We start from the raw sequence: 18,900 nt of genomic DNA on the forward strand, positions 1-18,900 counted from the left end.
TAGGGAATTACTTCACTTAAAGTAGAGAGTTAAGCAAACGTACCTCTGTTTTCACACTTAAATATGACTCGAAGGACGGGATGGGTGGTATTGAATACCCTTCGTTCCTTATATATACTATTCTTAACTCATCGTTAGTTAAATTGATAAATTGAGTTTTAATCCCTAGGGCTGCTGGTATATTCTGGAAAGTTCGGAAGCCCTAAGTAGGGTACATGTTAGGGCTTGTAATCATGTGATCACAGATATCTGGATAACGAAACACTGAAGAGATGTTAGATTCTAAACTATGGCAGTATTATCTGTTTAGACTATGTTGAAAACCATTTTTCGAATTAGAACTGCGCATCAAAATTTGAATGCAGGGAACTTATTAGAGATGTGCGATGTAAATCACCCATAGGAAATGACGTAAATCGCATTCCTGAAGTCAAATAAAGTTTGAAATTATGAGGAAAAGGTTCTTGGTTAATCTACAGAAAACGGAATTGATATGACTCTTCCAGAGTTTACTAGTTCGCTCCTGAGCATTCCTTAGAGTACCAGCTTTTTCTTTTTTTTTTTTTTTTTCTCGGCGTCAGTGTGTCGCGATGACAGAAAATAAGTGCTAGAAAATACTGGAGTTTAATAGTCTGTTCCAAGTGTTGGAGGGAAAATGGATATAAATTCAAGGATCATTTTGTAAAGCATTATGAATTTTAAAGATCAAATCAATCAAGACTAACAATTATCAAACATCAGTTAACACAACAATGTCAATTGCACCATATTACAGCTTTTTCGACAGCATTAACAATGAGGTGGAGAATTTCAACAAATTCTTAGTTGGAGATGGATTCAGATATTACGAACCTGAAAAGTATTTGGCCCCTACCGGCGAAGATCAAAGATTGTCCACCAATCTCGATAATTGGTTCGACAACGATTGGTCGCTGATTGCGCCAAGTTCCGCATTAGCAAGTATTACACCATCCATGGACATTGTGGATCATGAAAAAAACTATGAATTGAATATAGTACTCCCAGGTGTAGCAAAGGAAAACATAAATTTGGAATACCACAAGCAGAATAATCAAATTGTGGTAGCGGGCGAAGTGCCATCTGTGGTCAACGAAGAGAACAAGGATAAAGTTCGTGTCAAAGAAGTGAGAACTGGTAATTTCAAACGTGTGATCACATTACCTAAGACTTCAGAAATTGATGTCGAGAACATCAAGGCCAGCTATACCAATGGAGTCTTGAAATTGGATGTTCCTAAACTGGAACCAACAAAACCAGAAAAGGATACGAAGAGAATTGAAATCACTTCGCAAGACACAAATGAATCTCAGTGAGTATTGAAAATGAGAATTATTATGTGTATAGGGAAAAAACATAATTTGTAATATGATCGTTATGGTCTCGGTAAAGACAAATCGTTCCAATCGTTATTATGCTTTATAGCTTGCTTGGTAATTCTGTGATTGAAAATTGACCCTGTAATGGAGCTTGCTGTCTCGCCTGAGCCATTGTCATCATTCGAAGTGTTCGCCCTATGATTCGCCGGCTGGTTAAAGGTAGCAATACCATTGCTCTCCAATTGAACGTTTTTGAAGAGATTCCAATCCTCTTCATCATGAAAATAATCCCAATACACGTTAGTACTATTGCCACTTACTTTGCTTGTCTTTGTAGAGGGTTCTCCAGTTTCTTCAGGTCGATTTGATCCATTTCCTTCATCGTGCGCACTACTATTGTAATTGTGATTTATCTCTTGCTCATCAGGTGGTGGGAACTCATCTTCATTCCATTCATTGTATAACACTTGGTGTGATTCTAATAGATGGTGGTACTGGAAATATGAATCTCTGTAGCCACTCATTTGCCCTGATTCTGTTGTTATAACCTTCAATGATTCGAAAGTCGTATGAACTTTAAGCTCATCGCGATTTTGACGACACAAATTATGGTAAATAGCATATGTAAAATATCGAAGAAACAAAAAAAAAAAAAAAAAAAAAAAAAAAAAAAAAAAAATAAGATAAAATGTAACGAAAAAGTTCAGGAAGTCTTGCGTCTGACTCTCTTAAAAAATGATACACAAGGTTATCAGAAGCCCTAGTAACAACCACAAATAGTTATCTTGGTGTCCGCGGTTTATATGATCTGAAACGCCCGCATTTCTATTACTCTGGGACGTAGACGTAGCTTGCCGTGATAACGATTTGGAGACTGATGGTCTCATAGATCCGTTCTTTTCAAAATATTTGTAGTTGTCTAAAGGCTGCGGGAAAAGTCCATGCTTTTTTAATGCTAAATAATCCCATTCAATAGCACCTTCGGTCTTGTAATTCCAGAAGATGTACCCACTGGTATGGGCAGAAAAGGAAGACAATTGAGCTTCTATAAATTGCCTCACTTGTTTTTTGTATTCCTTAGGCCAATCCTCTACTGATTGTTGTGAAATACATTTGCCAATCGGTTTATCATCCGTATGGAACTTTGTTGTATTATAATAGCCACCGTCATAGCGAGCACCAACACCAACACCGTTCAACCATCTAGCACAGTCTGTTAGTGCAGCTGACCATTCGCCAACGACTGCAGGATGATGTGACAATTCTTGGCCGATTGACTGTGCAAAATTTTGAATATTACGAAGTCTTTGCCATTGACTTTCAGCCAGTTGGCCATCTGTGAAAACTTCGTAATGGTGATGATCAACTAAAATTTGGTTTCTGTGGAACGTTTGAGTTGTGTTTAAATATTTTCCCATAACCTCCTTGTGATCGGGATCAAATTGTTTGTCCCAATAGCCTAATGGCAAGAATGCATCATGAATAACAAAGGTGGTGTTGTCAGAATCATCTTGCCTTCTTTTAAACATATCAAACGCTACGTAGTATGATTTCATCATTGCATCTTGGTCCAATTTAGGAGCCAACGGTTCGTTAATAATTTCTATACCGACTACGGTGGAATTCGAACCTTTATTCAGATATCGCTCAAACATTTCATTCCAGATTACTTTTGTCAACTGTTCAGTATGGTTCAACTTCAACCAACCAACTTTTTTTGCATAGAGATCTCTCTGACCTGAATTATCAAACCCATTCTGCGATCCTGGTGCACCGTGCAGATCGATCCAAACTTGTAATCCATATTTCTGAGCCCATTGCAGTGCCTGTTCCAATTTTTCTAACTGTAATCCGTCGCTTACGTACGGATCCTTGTAAGTAACGTTTCCGATGTAATACCCCTTTGTATGATTCTGTTTCCACGCCCAGTACCCAATAGGTAATCTAACTAAATTAAATCCATCCTCACGAATCTGTTTAAAATCGTTTTCCGTTATCCAACTGTTAAAGTGCTTCTCCAAAAGCTTCTTCGCATCTTCATATCCGAGAACTTTGCAGAGTGTAAATTCATCCACAATTGCGCTGTCATTATTGTGGCTCGTACCATTATCCGCTAGTGTCTGTGCATCTTCGAAGAGTGAAGGAGTAATATAGGGTTCCGTAACCAACCATCCACCAAGAGTGACACCTTTGACCTCACCCGTCGTATTTGTCTCATCTATTAGCCTATCATCGAGGGCATCTGGCGCAGAGGATCCACATAAACACAATTCACACCACAGGAGAATAGCTAAAATTCCTTTACAGAGCCAAAATCTCATTAAGAGTGCACAATTCCTCAAACTATTTCTAATCTTCCGATATTAATATGTTATCCGATAAATATTTATCCTTTTATATGGAAACTTCTTTTTTTCTATCTTGCCGAGATCCAAGAATTAAAAATATCGTCAGGTTGCCAAGCCCAAAATTTTTCTTTTCTCCTGCATGACCAATAATGGACGAACATCTGAATTAAGTTCCTTTGACAACTGAATAACAGAAAGTTGAATAAAACGGTAGAAATAAAGCTGATATCGGTCTAGTTAGTATACTACGAAAGTTTTCACGAGTCTTAAACTTAAGTAGTGACGATTTTTTCCGATCTATTCCGTTTTTTTTCTGTTTTTTCGTTTGGGTGAGATAGTTGATTTCCATGAGTAGATGGGTAGTAGTGGTTGCAACGGTAGTGTTGTTATATTCCAGGTTAGGGGTCTGTGAGATAGCAGGATTAGATCATGATCCGAGCCATATACCTGAGTTACTGTCGAATAGTTCGCATTTGCTTTCACAGTTAATCAAGGAATTTGTACTGGATCCCCATGGTAATAACTGTACTGCAAACTTAATAAGTGGCGGATCTATTAGTTTAAAAAACAGAACGTGGCCTGCGATAAGGAATTTCACTGTGAGTAACCCAAGTCTGTTTATCACCTGTTCCAACAATACTGATGGTATAAGGGACTACACAGATCTATTGAGGAAGTTTGCTATGACTGTAGGATCATTAGAAGTTATTGATGATTCTAATCATTATTTGAAGAAAGATGATTTTAAAGATAGTATATTGATGATTGCATTTACGTCATGTGCAATTTGTGTGGGGATGTGGATGGTCTACTTGGTGTTACTTTTCCAAAGGTGTCCACAACATGCAGGTAGAAGATTTTTGCTTATGGTATATGTGGTATTTGCAGCGATCTATGAGAGTATTAATTTAAACATGGCGGTACAAAAAATTTTCAAGAAACAGTATAGTGGTAATTATCAAGATTCTTCGGAATACCAGATGACAATAATTGAATCTCAAGGATACCGTGTGGGTGAAGTAATTACCAATGCCTTGGCATGTTTAAACTGGATTTCCATAATTTACTACATGTTTCAAAATTGTAATAGGATTGATAGGAGTTGGTTACCAAACATGATATCAAATAGAAATAGAATAATTATTTGGGTTGGTTTATCGCTTACAATATTGGAAGAATTAATTTTTGCCCTTTTGCTGTGGTATCGATGGAATACTGGGTTGCGTGTAACATACATGTTGTTAGAATTGTGCTTTTATTCGCTTTTCTGTGGGTTAACATGTTATTTTGTCTATCACGATTTTGGATTTACATTATCGCCAAGGAAACTTACTACTAATAATAAGAGTAGAATAAGACAAATTTGGAAAAGTCTTTGGAATGATTACCATCAAATTTTACCGCTTTTGATTTACAATTTATCCATGTTCGGCCTTTTGTTCTTTACTAGGATTTATCTCAGCATCACAGTTACTGCTGGTCACCAATGGAAATATAAAGTTATTAAGTTTTTCAAAATTGTCATTACAGTTAGCGTTTGGGGATTAGTTACGGTTTTAGAAAAAAGAGATTCGATTGTCAGTAAAGAGACTGTTTTAGGTAGAAAGATTAAAAATTCAGATCGTTTCTTTTATGATGTCGACATGGTTAAAACTGATTTAAAGGGTGAGTCATCAACGATGAATTCGAGTGATTATGGTTGTGATATAACTCCAGAATCAAGTTCATGCGGTAATAGTAGTGGTGCCGATGATAAATCTAATTCCTCAGAAATGGAAAATAGTTGGCAATTGTTGAGATTCAAACTCCCGACAAAGGCATGGGAATCACAATTGAAAAAATCCAAAAGGCGTAGGAAAGCAATTCAACGCACTCGTCAAAAATTTCTAAATATATTGGCAGGTACCAATAAACATGAAAGAAAAGAGAGTTCCAGAATTTTTAAACACGCTGTATCTATTGGAGAAGAAGGATCAGGAACCCCTGATGATACAAGTGTAGAGACTGAATTGGCAACGAACTATATATACGATCTGCAGGATAATAACGGAGTTTAGGCTTTTTATGTAGTAATGATAATGGTCATACAAATATATTTTCTCGCTTTAGAAATTTCACGTTTAGGCGGATTGAAAGAAACTTCAATTACGGAGGGGTGTAAATTTCAAAAGAACAGAGCCAAAGATTACCTGAAACATGCAATTGTAGTAAAATAGTTATCCTGAGAATAATTTGGATGTGAGCTTCTGTGATAGAGGGTTCTTATTGCATGACCGTCTTTTAATTGACAGTCCACATGTAAAAGAGTAAGAGTAATAACGAACTAAAGAAATACGATATGACAATTACTACGAAGCGCAAGTGGTTTAGTGGTAAAATTCATCGTTGCCATCGATGAGCCCCTGGTTCGATTCCGGGCTTGCGCATTTCTTTTTTCCTAAACTTTTTCAGCTATCACCTTTCCAAGAACTTAACACCATCCTTACCCCGCACACATTATACTACTTAGGAAAGTCACTCCCGTTGATCTAAAAGGTTCTATTAGCTACACCTCAAACAAACACAAATCATTTACAGGTTTTCACTGTGGCCTTTGAAGGAACCTCAGAATATCTGCAACAAGGTTTCTGATGCCATATTCTAGATTGATTTCAATATGACAATATATAGTAGATAAATTCTGACTTTTTTTTTTCGTAGTGTATACATTTGCTGTTCTCTCTCCGAGCTTCGAACGTAGGACCCTTTCCACCTTGTAGATCTAAGCCACATTATTAGAACCCTATATTTCCTCAACGGGAAATTACTCTCCCACATGGGGTAATTTTCTCAAAAATTCTTAACCGGGTAATATCTCGAACTATTCTTTTTCTGCTTTATGTAAAAAAGGAGTGTTTTCCTTATTGCGATGCCAGTTAGAGACAAGGAGGCTTCTTAAACTCTTAGTATAAACGATCCTCTATCAGAACCTCTAAGCTAAGTTGTACTTAACAATCGGCATATAGCGTTAAATTTATTCGAAATAGAAAAGATCCATTTATCGATTCGAAGACAATTGTTTTTATTTGAATTTCTGGGTTATTTCTGTCATTTTTACCGACTTTGATATAAACTCCCGTTAAGATAGAACTTATACCTTTCGTTGATTAATCTTTAATTGTTTGGGAGCACTACTGTAAAACTAATTAGAAAAACAATGGTTCAAAGTCGTCATATTAGCATGGCAGCCCTAGCCGTGTACGGTTTACTCTGCTCATTGGCAGTTGGTAAAAATACTGTTTCATTTGATGAATACAAGGATTCTGACGGTAAAGTACGTCGTACCTTGAGTCCTGACACTGTTGAGTTGGATACAAGAGATAAAAGTGGGGCTGAAAAAGCTCATGAAGGTCTATCCATCGTTAATGATATTTTCCACAAGCGTGATGCCGAAGCTGATGCAAATTTGTTGAACACTTTGGAAGACATTTATACCCGTGAGGATGGTTTGGATAAAGCTAATGAAGTTTTGCATGATATCTTCAAGCGTGAAGACAAGGCTGAGGAAGCAGGCTCTATCCTACATGACATCTTCCACAAACGTGATGCAAACATCTTTGGTGATGCTGCAAAGCAAGACTTACAAACTTTGGGAAAGATCTACAAGAGAGATGCCAAGGATGGTGCTGAAAAGGCCGATGAAGTGTTGCATGACATTTTCAAGAGGGACGCTAAGGATGGCGCAGAAAAAGCCGGTGAAGTCTTACATGACATTTTCAAGAGAGATGCTAAGGATGGTGCAGAAAAGGCTGGTGAAGTTTTGCATGATATCTTTCACAAGAGAGACGCCAAGGACAGTGCAGAGAAGGCCGACGAAGTTTTAAAGGGCATTTTCAAGCGTGAAGACAAGGCTCAAGAGGCTGGTTCTATTTTGCATGATATCTTTCACAAGAGAGACGCCAAGGATGGCGCAGAAAAGGCCAGTGAGGTTCTGCATGATATCTTCAAGCGTGAAGACAAGGCTGAGGAAGCAGGTTCTATTCTACATGACATTTTCCATAAGCGTGATGCAAACATTTTTGGTGATGCCGCAAAGCAAGACTTACAAACTTTGGGAAAGATCTACAAGAGGGATGCTAAGGATGGCGCAGAAAAGGCCGGTGAAGTCTTGCATGACATCTTCCATAAGAGAGATGCCAAGGATGGCGTTGAAAAGGCCGATGAAGTGTTACATGACATTTTCAAGAGGGACGCTAAGGACGGTGCAGAAAAGGCTGGTGAAGTTTTACATGACATTTTCAAGAGAGATGCTAAGGATGGTGCAGAAAAGGCTGGTGAAGTTTTGCATGATATCTTTCATAAGAGGGACGCCAAGGACAGTGCAGAGAAGGCCGACGAAGTTCTAAAGGGCATTTTCAAGCGTGAAGACAAGGCTCAAGAGGCTGGTTCTATTTTGCATGACATCTTCCACAAGAGAGATGCTAAGGATAGTGCTGAAAAAGCCGGTGAAGTCTTGCATGACATCTTCCATAAGAGAGATGCCAAGGATGGCGTTGAAAAGGCCGATGAAGTGTTACATGACATTTTCAAGAGGGACGCTAAGGACGGTGCAGAAAAGGCTGGTGAAGTTTTACATGACATTTTCAAGAGAGATGCTAAGGATGGTGCAGAAAAGGCTGGTGAAGTTTTGCATGATATCTTTCATAAGAGGGACGCCAAGGACAGTGCAGAAAAGGCCGACGAAGTTCTAAAGGGCATTTTCAAGCGTGAAGACAAGGCTCAAGAGGCTGGTTCTATTTTGCATGACATCTTCCACAAGAGAGATGCTAAGGATAGTGCTGAAAAGGCCAGTGAGGTTTTGCATGATATCTTCAAGCGTGAAGACAAGGCTGAGGAAGCGGGCTCTATTCTGCATGACATTTTCCACAAGCGTGATGCAAACATCTTTGGTGATGCTGCAAAGCAAGATTTACAAACTTTGGGAAAGATCTATAAGAGGGATGCGAGTTCTCCCCAACAAGCGAGTTTTGATATAAAGGAGAACTTTAGATCCATGGATTTGGATTCTGTTTTTAATTTGCTAAATGATGTTGATCTTTTCTACAGCTATGTGAGAGAAGATGTCCCATTTGTTAACCAACTAGCTGATACTAACCAAGATGTGATCATCATTGCTCCTACTAATGAGGCAATTGCTCAGTTAGATAAGAAGCCTTGGGAATTTCCTCGTAACATTGAGGCCTTAGAACAGGCGGGTTCTAGCGAGGAGGAAATTGATGCCGCTATTCAAGGAAACATTCTCGATTTTGTTAGATCCCATGTGATCCTCTCTGACAATAGTAGCTCCTATTCTAAGGAGGAAAGTGAAGATACTTCCTTTCCTCGTTATGTGAAATATACTCGTAGTGTGGCTATGGAAAATCAAAATGCAGGCAACGATAACGTTACAGTTGCCCTTGATGACATTTTGATCAAAAACGACTATGGTTCTTTCTCTGTTGCTTCATTAAAGGACAGGGAATTTCACGATGTCAAGAGTGTGGAAATGGGCGTTAACGGTGTTGTTCTAATCGTTGACTCTTGTTTAGCTTGGCCAGATTTCTAAGTGAGGAGCAATGAAAACTCGGGTTATACAAAAGCAGTTAAGGTTAGACATTTTTTTTAGGTGAAAAAAGAACAGGTCTTATGATTTGTGGCCTACCATTTCTTTTATTTTATTTTTTATGTTTGTTATTTTTTATTCTGTACTAGTTTTAAGGAAAATTTCATTGACGGCCGTTTGCAAAATGGCTACCAAGAATTGTTTAGTGGGACACTTATTGTGATAGATTTTGCATCTTGTTCGTAAATTTCTCTGTAGGTTTACGCTCCCGTACATTAAAATTCTTTGTTCGTTTTCCAGACGAGGTAGCGGAGGTAGCGGAACACAATATTGTAACATTATACCATACCATGACAAAGAATCGATTTTACAAAGCTGTATGGACTAGATACCATTGCCTACATATTTGTTTTAATTGATAATCTTTAATATAAGTTCACCTTCCTGTATCGTTCGAAACGCATATTCTTCCACTGTTTGTTTTATTTTTCCAATTTTGCATTGCCTAAATAATAAAACGATAGTAATAATAATACTGATAATCATAGTAAATCATAAAACAATTCCTACAACATCGATTAACACACTACCTCTTCATTCACGTGATTTATTTCCCCTGGTTGTTCTTGTTCATCTTCTGAAACGTCAAACTCTAAATCCGTACTTCCATCACTCATATCTTCGTTCGCCAGCGACCCACAGACCAAAGCTTGGTCTATACAATAATCAATCAATCTTGATCTAACCTCAAATCCAAGAGCGTTACCGCTTTCACGTCCTAACCAGATTCGCAATTCCTTATACAGTGATTCCAAAACGGTAAGTTCTCCTTTGAAAAAATCCAAATTCTGCATAATATCATTAACCATCAAAAACAATGCTGTGAAACTTACAAAAGATAATTCTTTGGAATCCAGCTGGTTTAAATGGTGCAATGGTTTATTTTGTAACCATGTAGTGCATTGTGAGAATTTCTCATTGGCGATAAAATATCTCATTACTGAACTGTAAAGAACTAACTGCTCTTCCAAAGAATGTTCTGAAGGCGATTCGTTATTTATCTTTACCAGTTTCAATAGTTTTTCGCATGCACTTCTAGTAGGTCTGATCAAACAGTTGATTACTTCATGATCCTCTGGCATTGACTGCAACAATTTACTTTCAGCAACATGGTTGTCACAAAATTTGATAGCTATTTGTTGTCTGGTATCATTATTTGTTGATCCAGAGCTTGAAATTTGATCTAAAAATTCTCTTAGAAGTGACTCCTTTGTATCGTTTAAAATGAATGTGTTTATCAATGATAGGAATTCTTTGAATTCGTATTCGTGACGCGTAGAAGATAGATGGTTTAAAAGTTTTTCGTTATTCAAAGTCAAATTCATTTGACTAGTGGAAACATTTGTGATCATTTCCCATTCTAAACCTGAGCTTAAAGTACCTTGACTCTTTTGATTAGCTTTGACCACTTGATCCTTAATTTCTTGCCATTTATTCTGCACATATCTCCCACTCATATAACTCCATGGCAATTTAGAATCTTTGAAATATAAAGTTAATGCGAAGCATCCAGCAATTTTAGATTCAATTCTTTCCATAGAATTGTGTTTATATTTCAGTTTGTTCAATACCAGTGTTTTTTTCAAGGTTTCTTTCAAATGATCTTCGTTATCAAACGCTACTGTATCTTTATAAGGGACGGTTGAAATGGTGTCATTATGAATATCCTGTTTTTTAGATTTACTCGAATTTGAGAAGAAAAAGCACCTGGTCAAATGAACAAATGTTGCCAATACGAGGATTATTTTTAGAAGAGCAAAGATGGAAGCCTGTAGGTTAACCACACCGTTTGAATTGGAAACGACAAATCCTGTCTTTGGTGAAAAATGGAAAATTGGCATAGCGAATAGGGCTCTTGCCGATCCCATTTCACCACCGTCACCACCAAAAGCTTGAGCACCCATAGAAACACCAAAACAACCCATGAGCAATTTCGAAGTAAAATCACCATTATTGTTATCATCTTCCTCCACAGATTGTGGATCAAATTCTGACGAAGATTGAAAGTCGTTAGTACTGCTGGTGGTAGTAGCGGCGGTAGCAGTACCGTCGGTACTAATACCATTGGCAGCGGATGAAGAAGTTGGTATTGTGCTATACATCGGAGAGCCAAATTGCCCGAAACCTGCACCCATTGCAGATTCGACTGTTTGTCTCGAACTTGACTGTGGCTGCTGACGCTGTTGTTGCTGCTGCTGTTGTTGTTGTGGCAAAGAATGTGAGCGTGTGCTTTGCGGTGTTGGAATATTATTCTTTAGCATTTTATTTTCATTCATGTAATTATCACATTTGTTTTCCAAATACGTTATGTATTCGATTGTTTTCATAAGGATGGAGGCCTTGTTTAATTTACGAGCTGGTTGCAACCCGTCTAGATCAGCTAAATCCTTAGAAACAACAGGAATACCAGCATGACGTTTATAAGCAACACGTAAAGCGGGGACAATCGCTCGAAGTTGGAAGATTTTATCATTAATATTCGTTCTGTATTTCTTCTCAATAACATTGTGTGAAGTTTTTTCCTTCCTCTTCTTGATGACTTTACCACTTTTCGTAGTAATTTTAGAAAATTCTTCAGTTGATGGTGTCTCATCTAGATTAAATCCAAATTCATCTTTTACCAAATCGTCAGACTCACCATCAACATCACCGTCACCATCAATACTGCCAACACCGCCATTATTTGACTTATTATCATCTGTTCCAGAACTTAGCTTTGGTGAAAATTCTGACTTCACATATCCATTATTGGGCCTCCCAAGCGCAAATGCGTCGTCACCTTGGGATTGCTGCTGTGGTTTTTCAAAACCGTTCACATCAAAAATAGAATTTCTTGAGAAATTCTGCTGCTGCGGTTGCTGCAATTGTTGAGGTTGCTGCTGAAACTGAAACGACATGTTCGCACTGCTAGGATCTTCATAGAACGAATGGTACGATTCAGGTGTCAGCGACATTGGCTCAAATTGATTAGAAGGTCCTCTATCCTTCGGCGATGGACCCTGACTATTTTCGAAATTTCCGGGAAGCTTATCAACTTCAGAGACCGAATTAGAACCAGAGCCAAACAGCATAAACGGATCTCCTGAATTTGAATCACCACCTTGCAGAGCTTGTAAAAACACGTCTGCCTCGTTCATTTTAATTGGTGACTCTTACTCCTTACTTTTCTTTCCTTCCTGACAACGACTCCTTTCCTGCTTAGAAACGTAAAATTATACCCTGAACTTTATCTCTAATCTTCTGTCAGATTCTCTGTTTGATATACAACCTCTAACACTAATAGGTTTCCTCTAATACAACTACTAGTATTTCTTGTTTCCTACCAGTTCTATGTATGTTATTAGTTTATTTCTGGTGTCTTGTAGCTATATTATCATTTGAGTCTTCGAAGGAAAAATTCTGGTGTTACTCTTTTCGTCGTTTCTTTTTTAGGGAAATTTTATTTCAAATTTCTTTCCAGGGCCCGTTACCCGGATGGAATATATCATATCGTACGTAAGGAGGGTAACATCAATTTTGTGAGAGTTTGTTGTCCGGTACTACCTATCTTAATCGGACACTATCTCGATTGGCATAGCTACCACAGTGTTCACTTGATCAAAAGTAAGATCATAGTGCCGAACCCTTGCAAACGTATATACACACACGTATGCATATACATACATACATACATACATACATACATATATACATATGTACACACACACACATATATATATCTGTATGATATCTAAACGGAGGGTATGCTGACGTTTGCTATGGAATTACCTGACTCTAAGTAAGTGGAAAATACATGCCAAGTACCGCCATATTGTTTCCCTCAGATTCGTAAGGTGATGTTGTTCGGAGTATACGAAGAATGCGTATAATAGTAAATCGTACACTATACTCACCTGCAGAAGCTGACGTGGTTCGACTTTTCGATTGGTTTTCGTCTCTTGACATATTTCCTCTTCTGTTTCATATTTCCTTGTTAGATTACACTTCCACATGTGGTAATGGTTCGTCATTGGTGATCTGAAAAATTTGAAAAATGTCAATAGTGATTATGATCAATGAGTATAAGCAGTTCAAGCTAGAACAATATAGTTAACATTGGAATAGCTTATCGAGATCCCCTCTGTATTTGCAATGGTCCGTAGTTTTAGCATCAAAGTCCCCGCATCCTCTGCCAACATTGGTCCAGGTTACGACGTCTTAGGTATTGGACTATCGCTATTCTTGGAATTAGAAGTTAGTATAGATCCAAAGGCAGCAAAAGATACCAACGATGATCCAAATAATTGTAAATTGAGCTATACTGAAAACAGTGCTGGTTTTGAAACCGTCCCTTTGAAAAGTGACGCAAATTTAATCACTAGAACTGCACTATACGTTTTGCGTTGTAATGATATCAGAAATTTCCCATCAGGTACAAAGATAAAAGTTCACAATCCAATCCCATTAGGTCGTGGATTAGGTTCTTCAGGTGCCGCCGTAGTGGCAGGTGTTCTACTCGGTAACGAAGTTGGTCAATTGGGATTTACCAAAAGTAGAATGTTAGATTACTGTCTGATGATTGAGCGTCATCCTGACAATATCACAGCTGCCATGATGGGTGGATTCTGCGGATCATTCCTACGTGATTTAACTCCTCAAGAGGTGGAAAGAAGAGAAATTCCACTAGCAGAAGTTCTGCCCGAACCAAGCGGTGGCGAAGATACCGGCCTAGTACCACCACTACCACCAACCGACATTGGCAGACACGTTAAATACAACTGGAATCCCAAGATTAAATGCATTGCAATTATACCCAGATTCGAATTATCTACAGCAGACTCAAGAGGCGTTCTACCAAAGGCTTACACTACCCAGGATGTGGTTTTCAACTTACAAAGGTTGGCCGTTCTCACAACTGCATTGACTCTGGATCCACCAAGTGCTCCTTTAATCTACCCTGCAATGCAAGATAGAGTACACCAACCTTACAGAAAAACTTTGGTTCCGGGTCTTACTGAGATCTTGTCAAGTTTGACTCCATCTACTTTCCCTGGATTGTTAGGTATCTGTCTTTCAGGTGCTGGTCCAACCATCTTGGCTCTAGCGACTGAAAATTTCGAAGATATTGCTCAAGAGATTATCAACAGATTTGCCAAGAAGAATGTCGAATGTTCATGGAAATTGTTAGAGTTGGCCTATGAAGGTGCCACTGTAGAACATTTGTAGAGTTACGATAAAAATGTGATAGACTAGTTGCCATCGATCTGTATACAGTTTGAATAAATGTACTATCAATCAGCGTTATCACCTTCTTGTACTTGCGATACTCGTTCCGAGTTACCCGGGCGCACTAAGCTTGAACAAGATACAGTTGCCCTATAGTTCGAACCTAAGACTTGATTAAACTTATGAGCCCTCAGGGAACCGCATATTCGATAGACTGATCAAGGGCTCAAGAGCGTACATTCGAATTCAATTGAAAATTTCACCATGTCTACTTTTAATAAGGAGATGCAATCTGAACCCATTCTACCCCCTGCATCCAGTCTGGCTCGTGGTTTTGTTCGTTATACCCTAGTTACAGTAATTGCGGCCTATGTACTTTACAAGCTGTTTAAAGGCCAGGGTACCGATATTAATTTCGGTAAATTTCTATTGAGGACTTCACCATATATGTGGGCTAATTTAGGTATTGGTTCGTGTATAGGTCTTTCGGTCGTAGGGGCAGCATGGGGGATTTTAATTACTGGTTCATCAATGATCGGTGCCGGTGTTAGGGCACCAAGGATTACTACCAAGAATTTAATTTCAATTATCTTCTGTGAGGTTGTCGCCATCTATGGGTTGATTACTGCGATCGTTTTTTCATCTAAATTAACATTGGCAAAACCTGAAAATTTATATTCAAAATCAAATCTTTTCACCGGTTATTCCATCTTTTGGGCTGGTATTACCATTGGTGTTTCTAACTTGATCTGCGGTGTTTCAGTAGGTATTACAGGTTCTACAGCAGCTATATCTGATGCTGCAGATTCATCGCTTTTCGTCAAGATCCTTGTGATTGAAATCTTTGGGTCTCTACTGGGTCTATTGGGTTTAATCGTTGGTCTACTAATGGCTACAAAGGCAGCAGAGTTTCAATAAGAGTTAAAAAAGATGTATAGAGAAAGTAACGTGTATAAATACCGCCATCACACACACACACATATATATATATATCGCCTAGACGATAATAATAATAACGATACTACTAATAATAATAAAATAATAATATGAGTGAAATTCCAAGGCTTTATTTAAAAATTTTAAATTTACATAGTCTACAAAAACAGAACTCTCTTTTTTTAGTGCCTCATTATCTGTTTTTAGCTAGCTTCTTCCTTTTCATAATCTGGATTTTTCCTTAGAATGACCACACCTTCTATGTTGTTTGTATAACTGATGTATTCGTCAGTTTCCAATTCTGCCCTTTCACCATGGTTCAATAGAACAGGAGTTGATTGTGTAATCCAACCAGTAATGGTCTTTGGTTTACCTGCTTGTCCCACAGTGTCAACAGCTTGTCCGACCCGCACATTAACCTTAATTGGCTCACCTTCTTCATTCAATGTAAGGATGAATTTAGGCCTTACTGCGCTATGCAACATGAAAAATAGTTGATGGTTCTTCAACATGAAACTTGGTGAGACCAAACCTACTAAAACGGTCATTAAAGAGGCAAGTGTAACCTTGTTCATAACATGGGCATCATTGAACATATCTAGAGTCATTGTACCTTTTCCTAGATGTACGAGACCTTGAGCCATTCTAGTAATAAACAATGCATCTTGTTCACGAGAGTAATAACTTGCCAATTGTCTCAAAAGTTGTGCTAATCTGGCGTTATTGGTACCTGCACCACATAGACCCATTGCATAGATAGAATTCATAGAAACATTGAGATCAGCATCATGAGAAAAACGAGATAAAGTATCAAAAACCTTCATTTGAGGATCTGCTACAGAAACTAGACCCATGGCTAATGGGACCATAGAGCGGACGTGTTCATTACCGTAATGCATTAGATGACCGAAATGACGTAGAGACATCTCTTTACCGATATCCTCACCTAGAGCAATCATGGCAATACCCAAAACAGCATAAGAAAGTTCATCTACCATGACAGCTTCTTTCTCTTCGCTGTCTTCCTTACCTTCTTCATTGTCTTCCTTACTTTCTTCACCATTCTCACTACCATTTGCCTGCTGTTCTTTCTTCTCATTTGTCGTACCGCTATTACCTTCTTCTTGAGAATCCACATCGATTTGTTCATCACCTCCTTCATTACCTGCGTTCTCTTCGGAATTTTGCTTGGATAAAACGTCACTAATAGCATTTAAAGAACCTTCTACATCTCCAGCTTCATCTCCAGCTTCATCTTCCTCCTCGTCATCATCTTCACGAACTGGCTTAGGGGCCAAGCGATGCAACAAGTCTTGAATTAACAAGACGTCACCGGTACCTGCATACGCGCAAGCGCTCACCAGCACTTCTATGGCAGAAGTCATTGGGTGTTCGATGGCACTTACGGTTTCAAGGACATCATCCACTTGTTCACCTTGACCCATGTAAATGATACCTAAAGCTAAGGTCAAGAACCTAACCCATTCAGTTTTGAGTTCAACACCCGATCTTTCCAAAAAGTTATCCATGATAGCTGCCGTTATGTCACCATTGCAAGTACCGACGAAGACATGGGATAATGCCAAAGATGCAATTGCAGATATTTCTATCGACAGAGATGTATCAGCAGCAACAGGCAACAAAAGGCCTAGAACTTCTTCATTTTTACTGCCTGCAAATGCAATACCTAACCCAAGAATGGCTGCAGAACTAATCTTGGAGTTAGGATTAGACACATAGTCTTGAAGCAAAAGCAATGCAGGTTCCACCTCACCATCATGAACACCACAAGCTGAAATACCTATCCCGAGAAGGGCACCTGCCTTCACTTCTGTTTCTTCCACATACAGGTATTTATCCAATTGTTGTAGCCCATCCAAGTTCCACTGAAAAATGGAACCAATGGATGCCACTGCAGAAGTCATACCATCGCCCTTAGTCTTGTAAATCCAGTTATCGTTATCGAGCAACATCTTATCATTACAGTACCCCATGTTCAGATAACTATTAACAAATGCCGCGGCCAAATTTTGTTGTGCAGAGTCTAAACCCGTACCAGAAAATACAGATTTAGAACTATCCAAATGGCTCTTGTAAACATCCTCAGGTACTTTGGGTACGGTCAAATTCAATTCTTTAGCCAGGTATAGGAAATGCTCTGATAACTTCGTGTTTCCAATGATCTCTTTAACCGGTTCGTATTCGAAGGCAGTTTTCTGGAATGATAGGATGTAAGCCAATTGCTTGTGTACAACTGGATCAGAGGTAGCTTCAAAAACAGCCCTCACAAGCGATTCATCACCTAATCTAATAGCCAAAGAAAGCGCTTCTGTTAATTGAGATTCGGATAGATAGATAGAATAAGCTGTCTGTAAGAAAGACACATCTTCTGGTTGTGGCAATAATGGTACACATGCAACCATGTATTGGCAAACTCTTTCATAAGTGTTTTCATCCACGAATTGAGGTAACTTTTCAATAGATTCAATCTCTAGTAACAAATCAACTGCATCGGCCTCACCATTGTGCTTTAAGAAATATGGAACAATTTCTAGTGACAACTGTAGGATGACCTCTTTAGAAAATTCAAAACCTTCAGATTTCACAGTAGAATTCTCTTGCAACTCACCAGGAGGTGCCTTCCCTGAACCTTCTCTTTCAACTTGATCATTATAGACTTCACCAATTTCTAATGCCAAATGACGGATATATTCATGACCCCAACTTACAATGTTCAAATTCTCACATAATATGGCAAATTTCAAAGAATCATGTTTATTATTTTCAGAGTAGGTCATTGCTAAAACAGACAGCACTTCTGCTAATGAGGATTTCAACTCCCTGCTGCTCCATTTGTCGTATATGGCACACATTTCAGTATAGTATGGGCGTAGAAATTTTAATGGTTTAGGCACAGCTGTCATTGAACTTGTGGAGCTCTTAATGAATTCTTTCAATTTATCCAAGGAAGGACCATAAAGATTAGCATCGTCCTCTTTCAGCCTTTCCACTAAAACCTCTAAATCAGACTTCAATTTCAGATCTTCTTCAGATAACTGTTCTTCCTCATCTTCCTTACTCGTCTGCTTTTTCTTATTCTTCTGTTCCTTTGCAGGTTGTTGGGTAACCTCCTTAGACTCTTCCTTAGTCTTATCAACTTTATCAACCATGATTGCCACCTATATAGAGCTTTAATTCTCCAGTGTAGCGCTCTTGTTTGATTATGTAGTGGATTAATGTCCCTTCAAATACTTCCTTATCCTTTTGCCACCGAAAGTTCGGTCGCTTTTAACGGGCATCGGCGTCAGCGTCAGTAAATCAAAATCCAAAATCAAAATCAAAATCAAAATAATATTAAATAAGATAAAAATTATAGAGTCTATAAAGATTTTCGATTATAATTTTATTATACCCATAAGCCCATTAAAAATAC

General features: G+C 38.4%; 9 protein-coding genes and 1 non-coding gene across 10 annotated transcripts; 6 read left to right on the forward strand and 4 right to left on the reverse strand.

Annotated features, from left to right (window-relative positions):
• Positions 1 to 752: 752 nt before the first annotated feature.
• On the forward strand, positions 753 to 1,334 carry ZYRO0G15840g (Hsp20/alpha crystallin family protein; the record flags this gene model as incomplete). Its single annotated transcript, XM_002498624.1, has 1 exon — positions 753 to 1,334. One exon carries the CDS (start codon positions 753 to 755, stop codon positions 1,332 to 1,334), a length of 582 nt encoding a protein of 193 aa, XP_002498669.1.
• Positions 1,335 to 1,393: 59 nt separating this feature from the next.
• Positions 1,394 to 1,861, reverse strand: SWM1 (Swm1p; the record flags this gene model as incomplete). The annotated part of the gene is made up of 1 exon (XM_002498625.1): positions 1,394 to 1,861. One exon carries the CDS (start codon positions 1,859 to 1,861, stop codon positions 1,394 to 1,396), a length of 468 nt encoding a protein of 155 aa, XP_002498670.1.
• A 204-nt stretch (positions 1,862 to 2,065) lies between these two features.
• Positions 2,066 to 3,658, reverse strand: EXG2 (glucan exo-1,3-beta-glucosidase; the record flags this gene model as incomplete). Its single annotated transcript, XM_002498626.1, has 1 exon — positions 2,066 to 3,658. The coding sequence occupies one exon, from the start codon at positions 3,656 to 3,658 to the stop codon at positions 2,066 to 2,068; it is 1,593 nt and encodes a 530-aa protein (XP_002498671.1).
• Positions 3,659 to 4,032: 374 nt separating this feature from the next.
• Positions 4,033 to 5,742, forward strand: DFG16 (Dfg16p; the record flags this gene model as incomplete). Its single annotated transcript, XM_002498627.1, has 1 exon — positions 4,033 to 5,742. The coding sequence occupies one exon, from the start codon at positions 4,033 to 4,035 to the stop codon at positions 5,740 to 5,742; it is 1,710 nt and encodes a 569-aa protein (XP_002498672.1).
• Positions 5,743 to 6,040: 298 nt separating this feature from the next.
• Positions 6,041 to 6,111, forward strand: ZYRO0G15928r. Its single transcript has one exon. It is a non-coding gene; the product is annotated as a tRNA-Gly (tRNA).
• Positions 6,112 to 6,881: 770 nt separating this feature from the next.
• On the forward strand, positions 6,882 to 9,269 carry ZYRO0G15950g (uncharacterized protein; the record flags this gene model as incomplete). The annotated part of the gene is made up of 1 exon (XM_002498628.1): positions 6,882 to 9,269. The coding sequence occupies one exon, from the start codon at positions 6,882 to 6,884 to the stop codon at positions 9,267 to 9,269; it is 2,388 nt and encodes a 795-aa protein (XP_002498673.1).
• A 575-nt stretch (positions 9,270 to 9,844) lies between these two features.
• On the reverse strand, positions 9,845 to 12,463 carry HMS1 (Hms1p; the record flags this gene model as incomplete). The annotated part of the gene is made up of 1 exon (XM_002498629.1): positions 9,845 to 12,463. The coding sequence occupies one exon, from the start codon at positions 12,461 to 12,463 to the stop codon at positions 9,845 to 9,847; it is 2,619 nt and encodes an 872-aa protein (XP_002498674.1).
• A 994-nt stretch (positions 12,464 to 13,457) lies between these two features.
• Positions 13,458 to 14,531, forward strand: THR1 (homoserine kinase; the record flags this gene model as incomplete). The annotated part of the gene is made up of 1 exon (XM_002498630.1): positions 13,458 to 14,531. One exon carries the CDS (start codon positions 13,458 to 13,460, stop codon positions 14,529 to 14,531), a length of 1,074 nt encoding a protein of 357 aa, XP_002498675.1.
• Positions 14,532 to 14,795: 264 nt separating this feature from the next.
• On the forward strand, positions 14,796 to 15,449 carry VMA16 (H(+)-transporting V0 sector ATPase subunit c''; the record flags this gene model as incomplete). The annotated part of the gene is made up of 1 exon (XM_002498631.1): positions 14,796 to 15,449. The coding sequence occupies one exon, from the start codon at positions 14,796 to 14,798 to the stop codon at positions 15,447 to 15,449; it is 654 nt and encodes a 217-aa protein (XP_002498676.1).
• Positions 15,450 to 15,670: 221 nt separating this feature from the next.
• On the reverse strand, positions 15,671 to 18,637 carry RPN1 (proteasome regulatory particle base subunit RPN1; the record flags this gene model as incomplete). Its single annotated transcript, XM_002498632.1, has 1 exon — positions 15,671 to 18,637. One exon carries the CDS (start codon positions 18,635 to 18,637, stop codon positions 15,671 to 15,673), a length of 2,967 nt encoding a protein of 988 aa, XP_002498677.1.
• Between the last annotated feature and the right edge of the window lie 263 nt (positions 18,638 to 18,900).

The sequence above is a fragment of the Zygosaccharomyces rouxii genome (genome assembly GCF_000026365.1).
Source record: "Zygosaccharomyces rouxii strain CBS732 chromosome G complete sequence".
Lineage (NCBI taxonomy): Eukaryota > Fungi > Ascomycota > Saccharomycetes > Saccharomycetales > Saccharomycetaceae > Zygosaccharomyces > Zygosaccharomyces rouxii.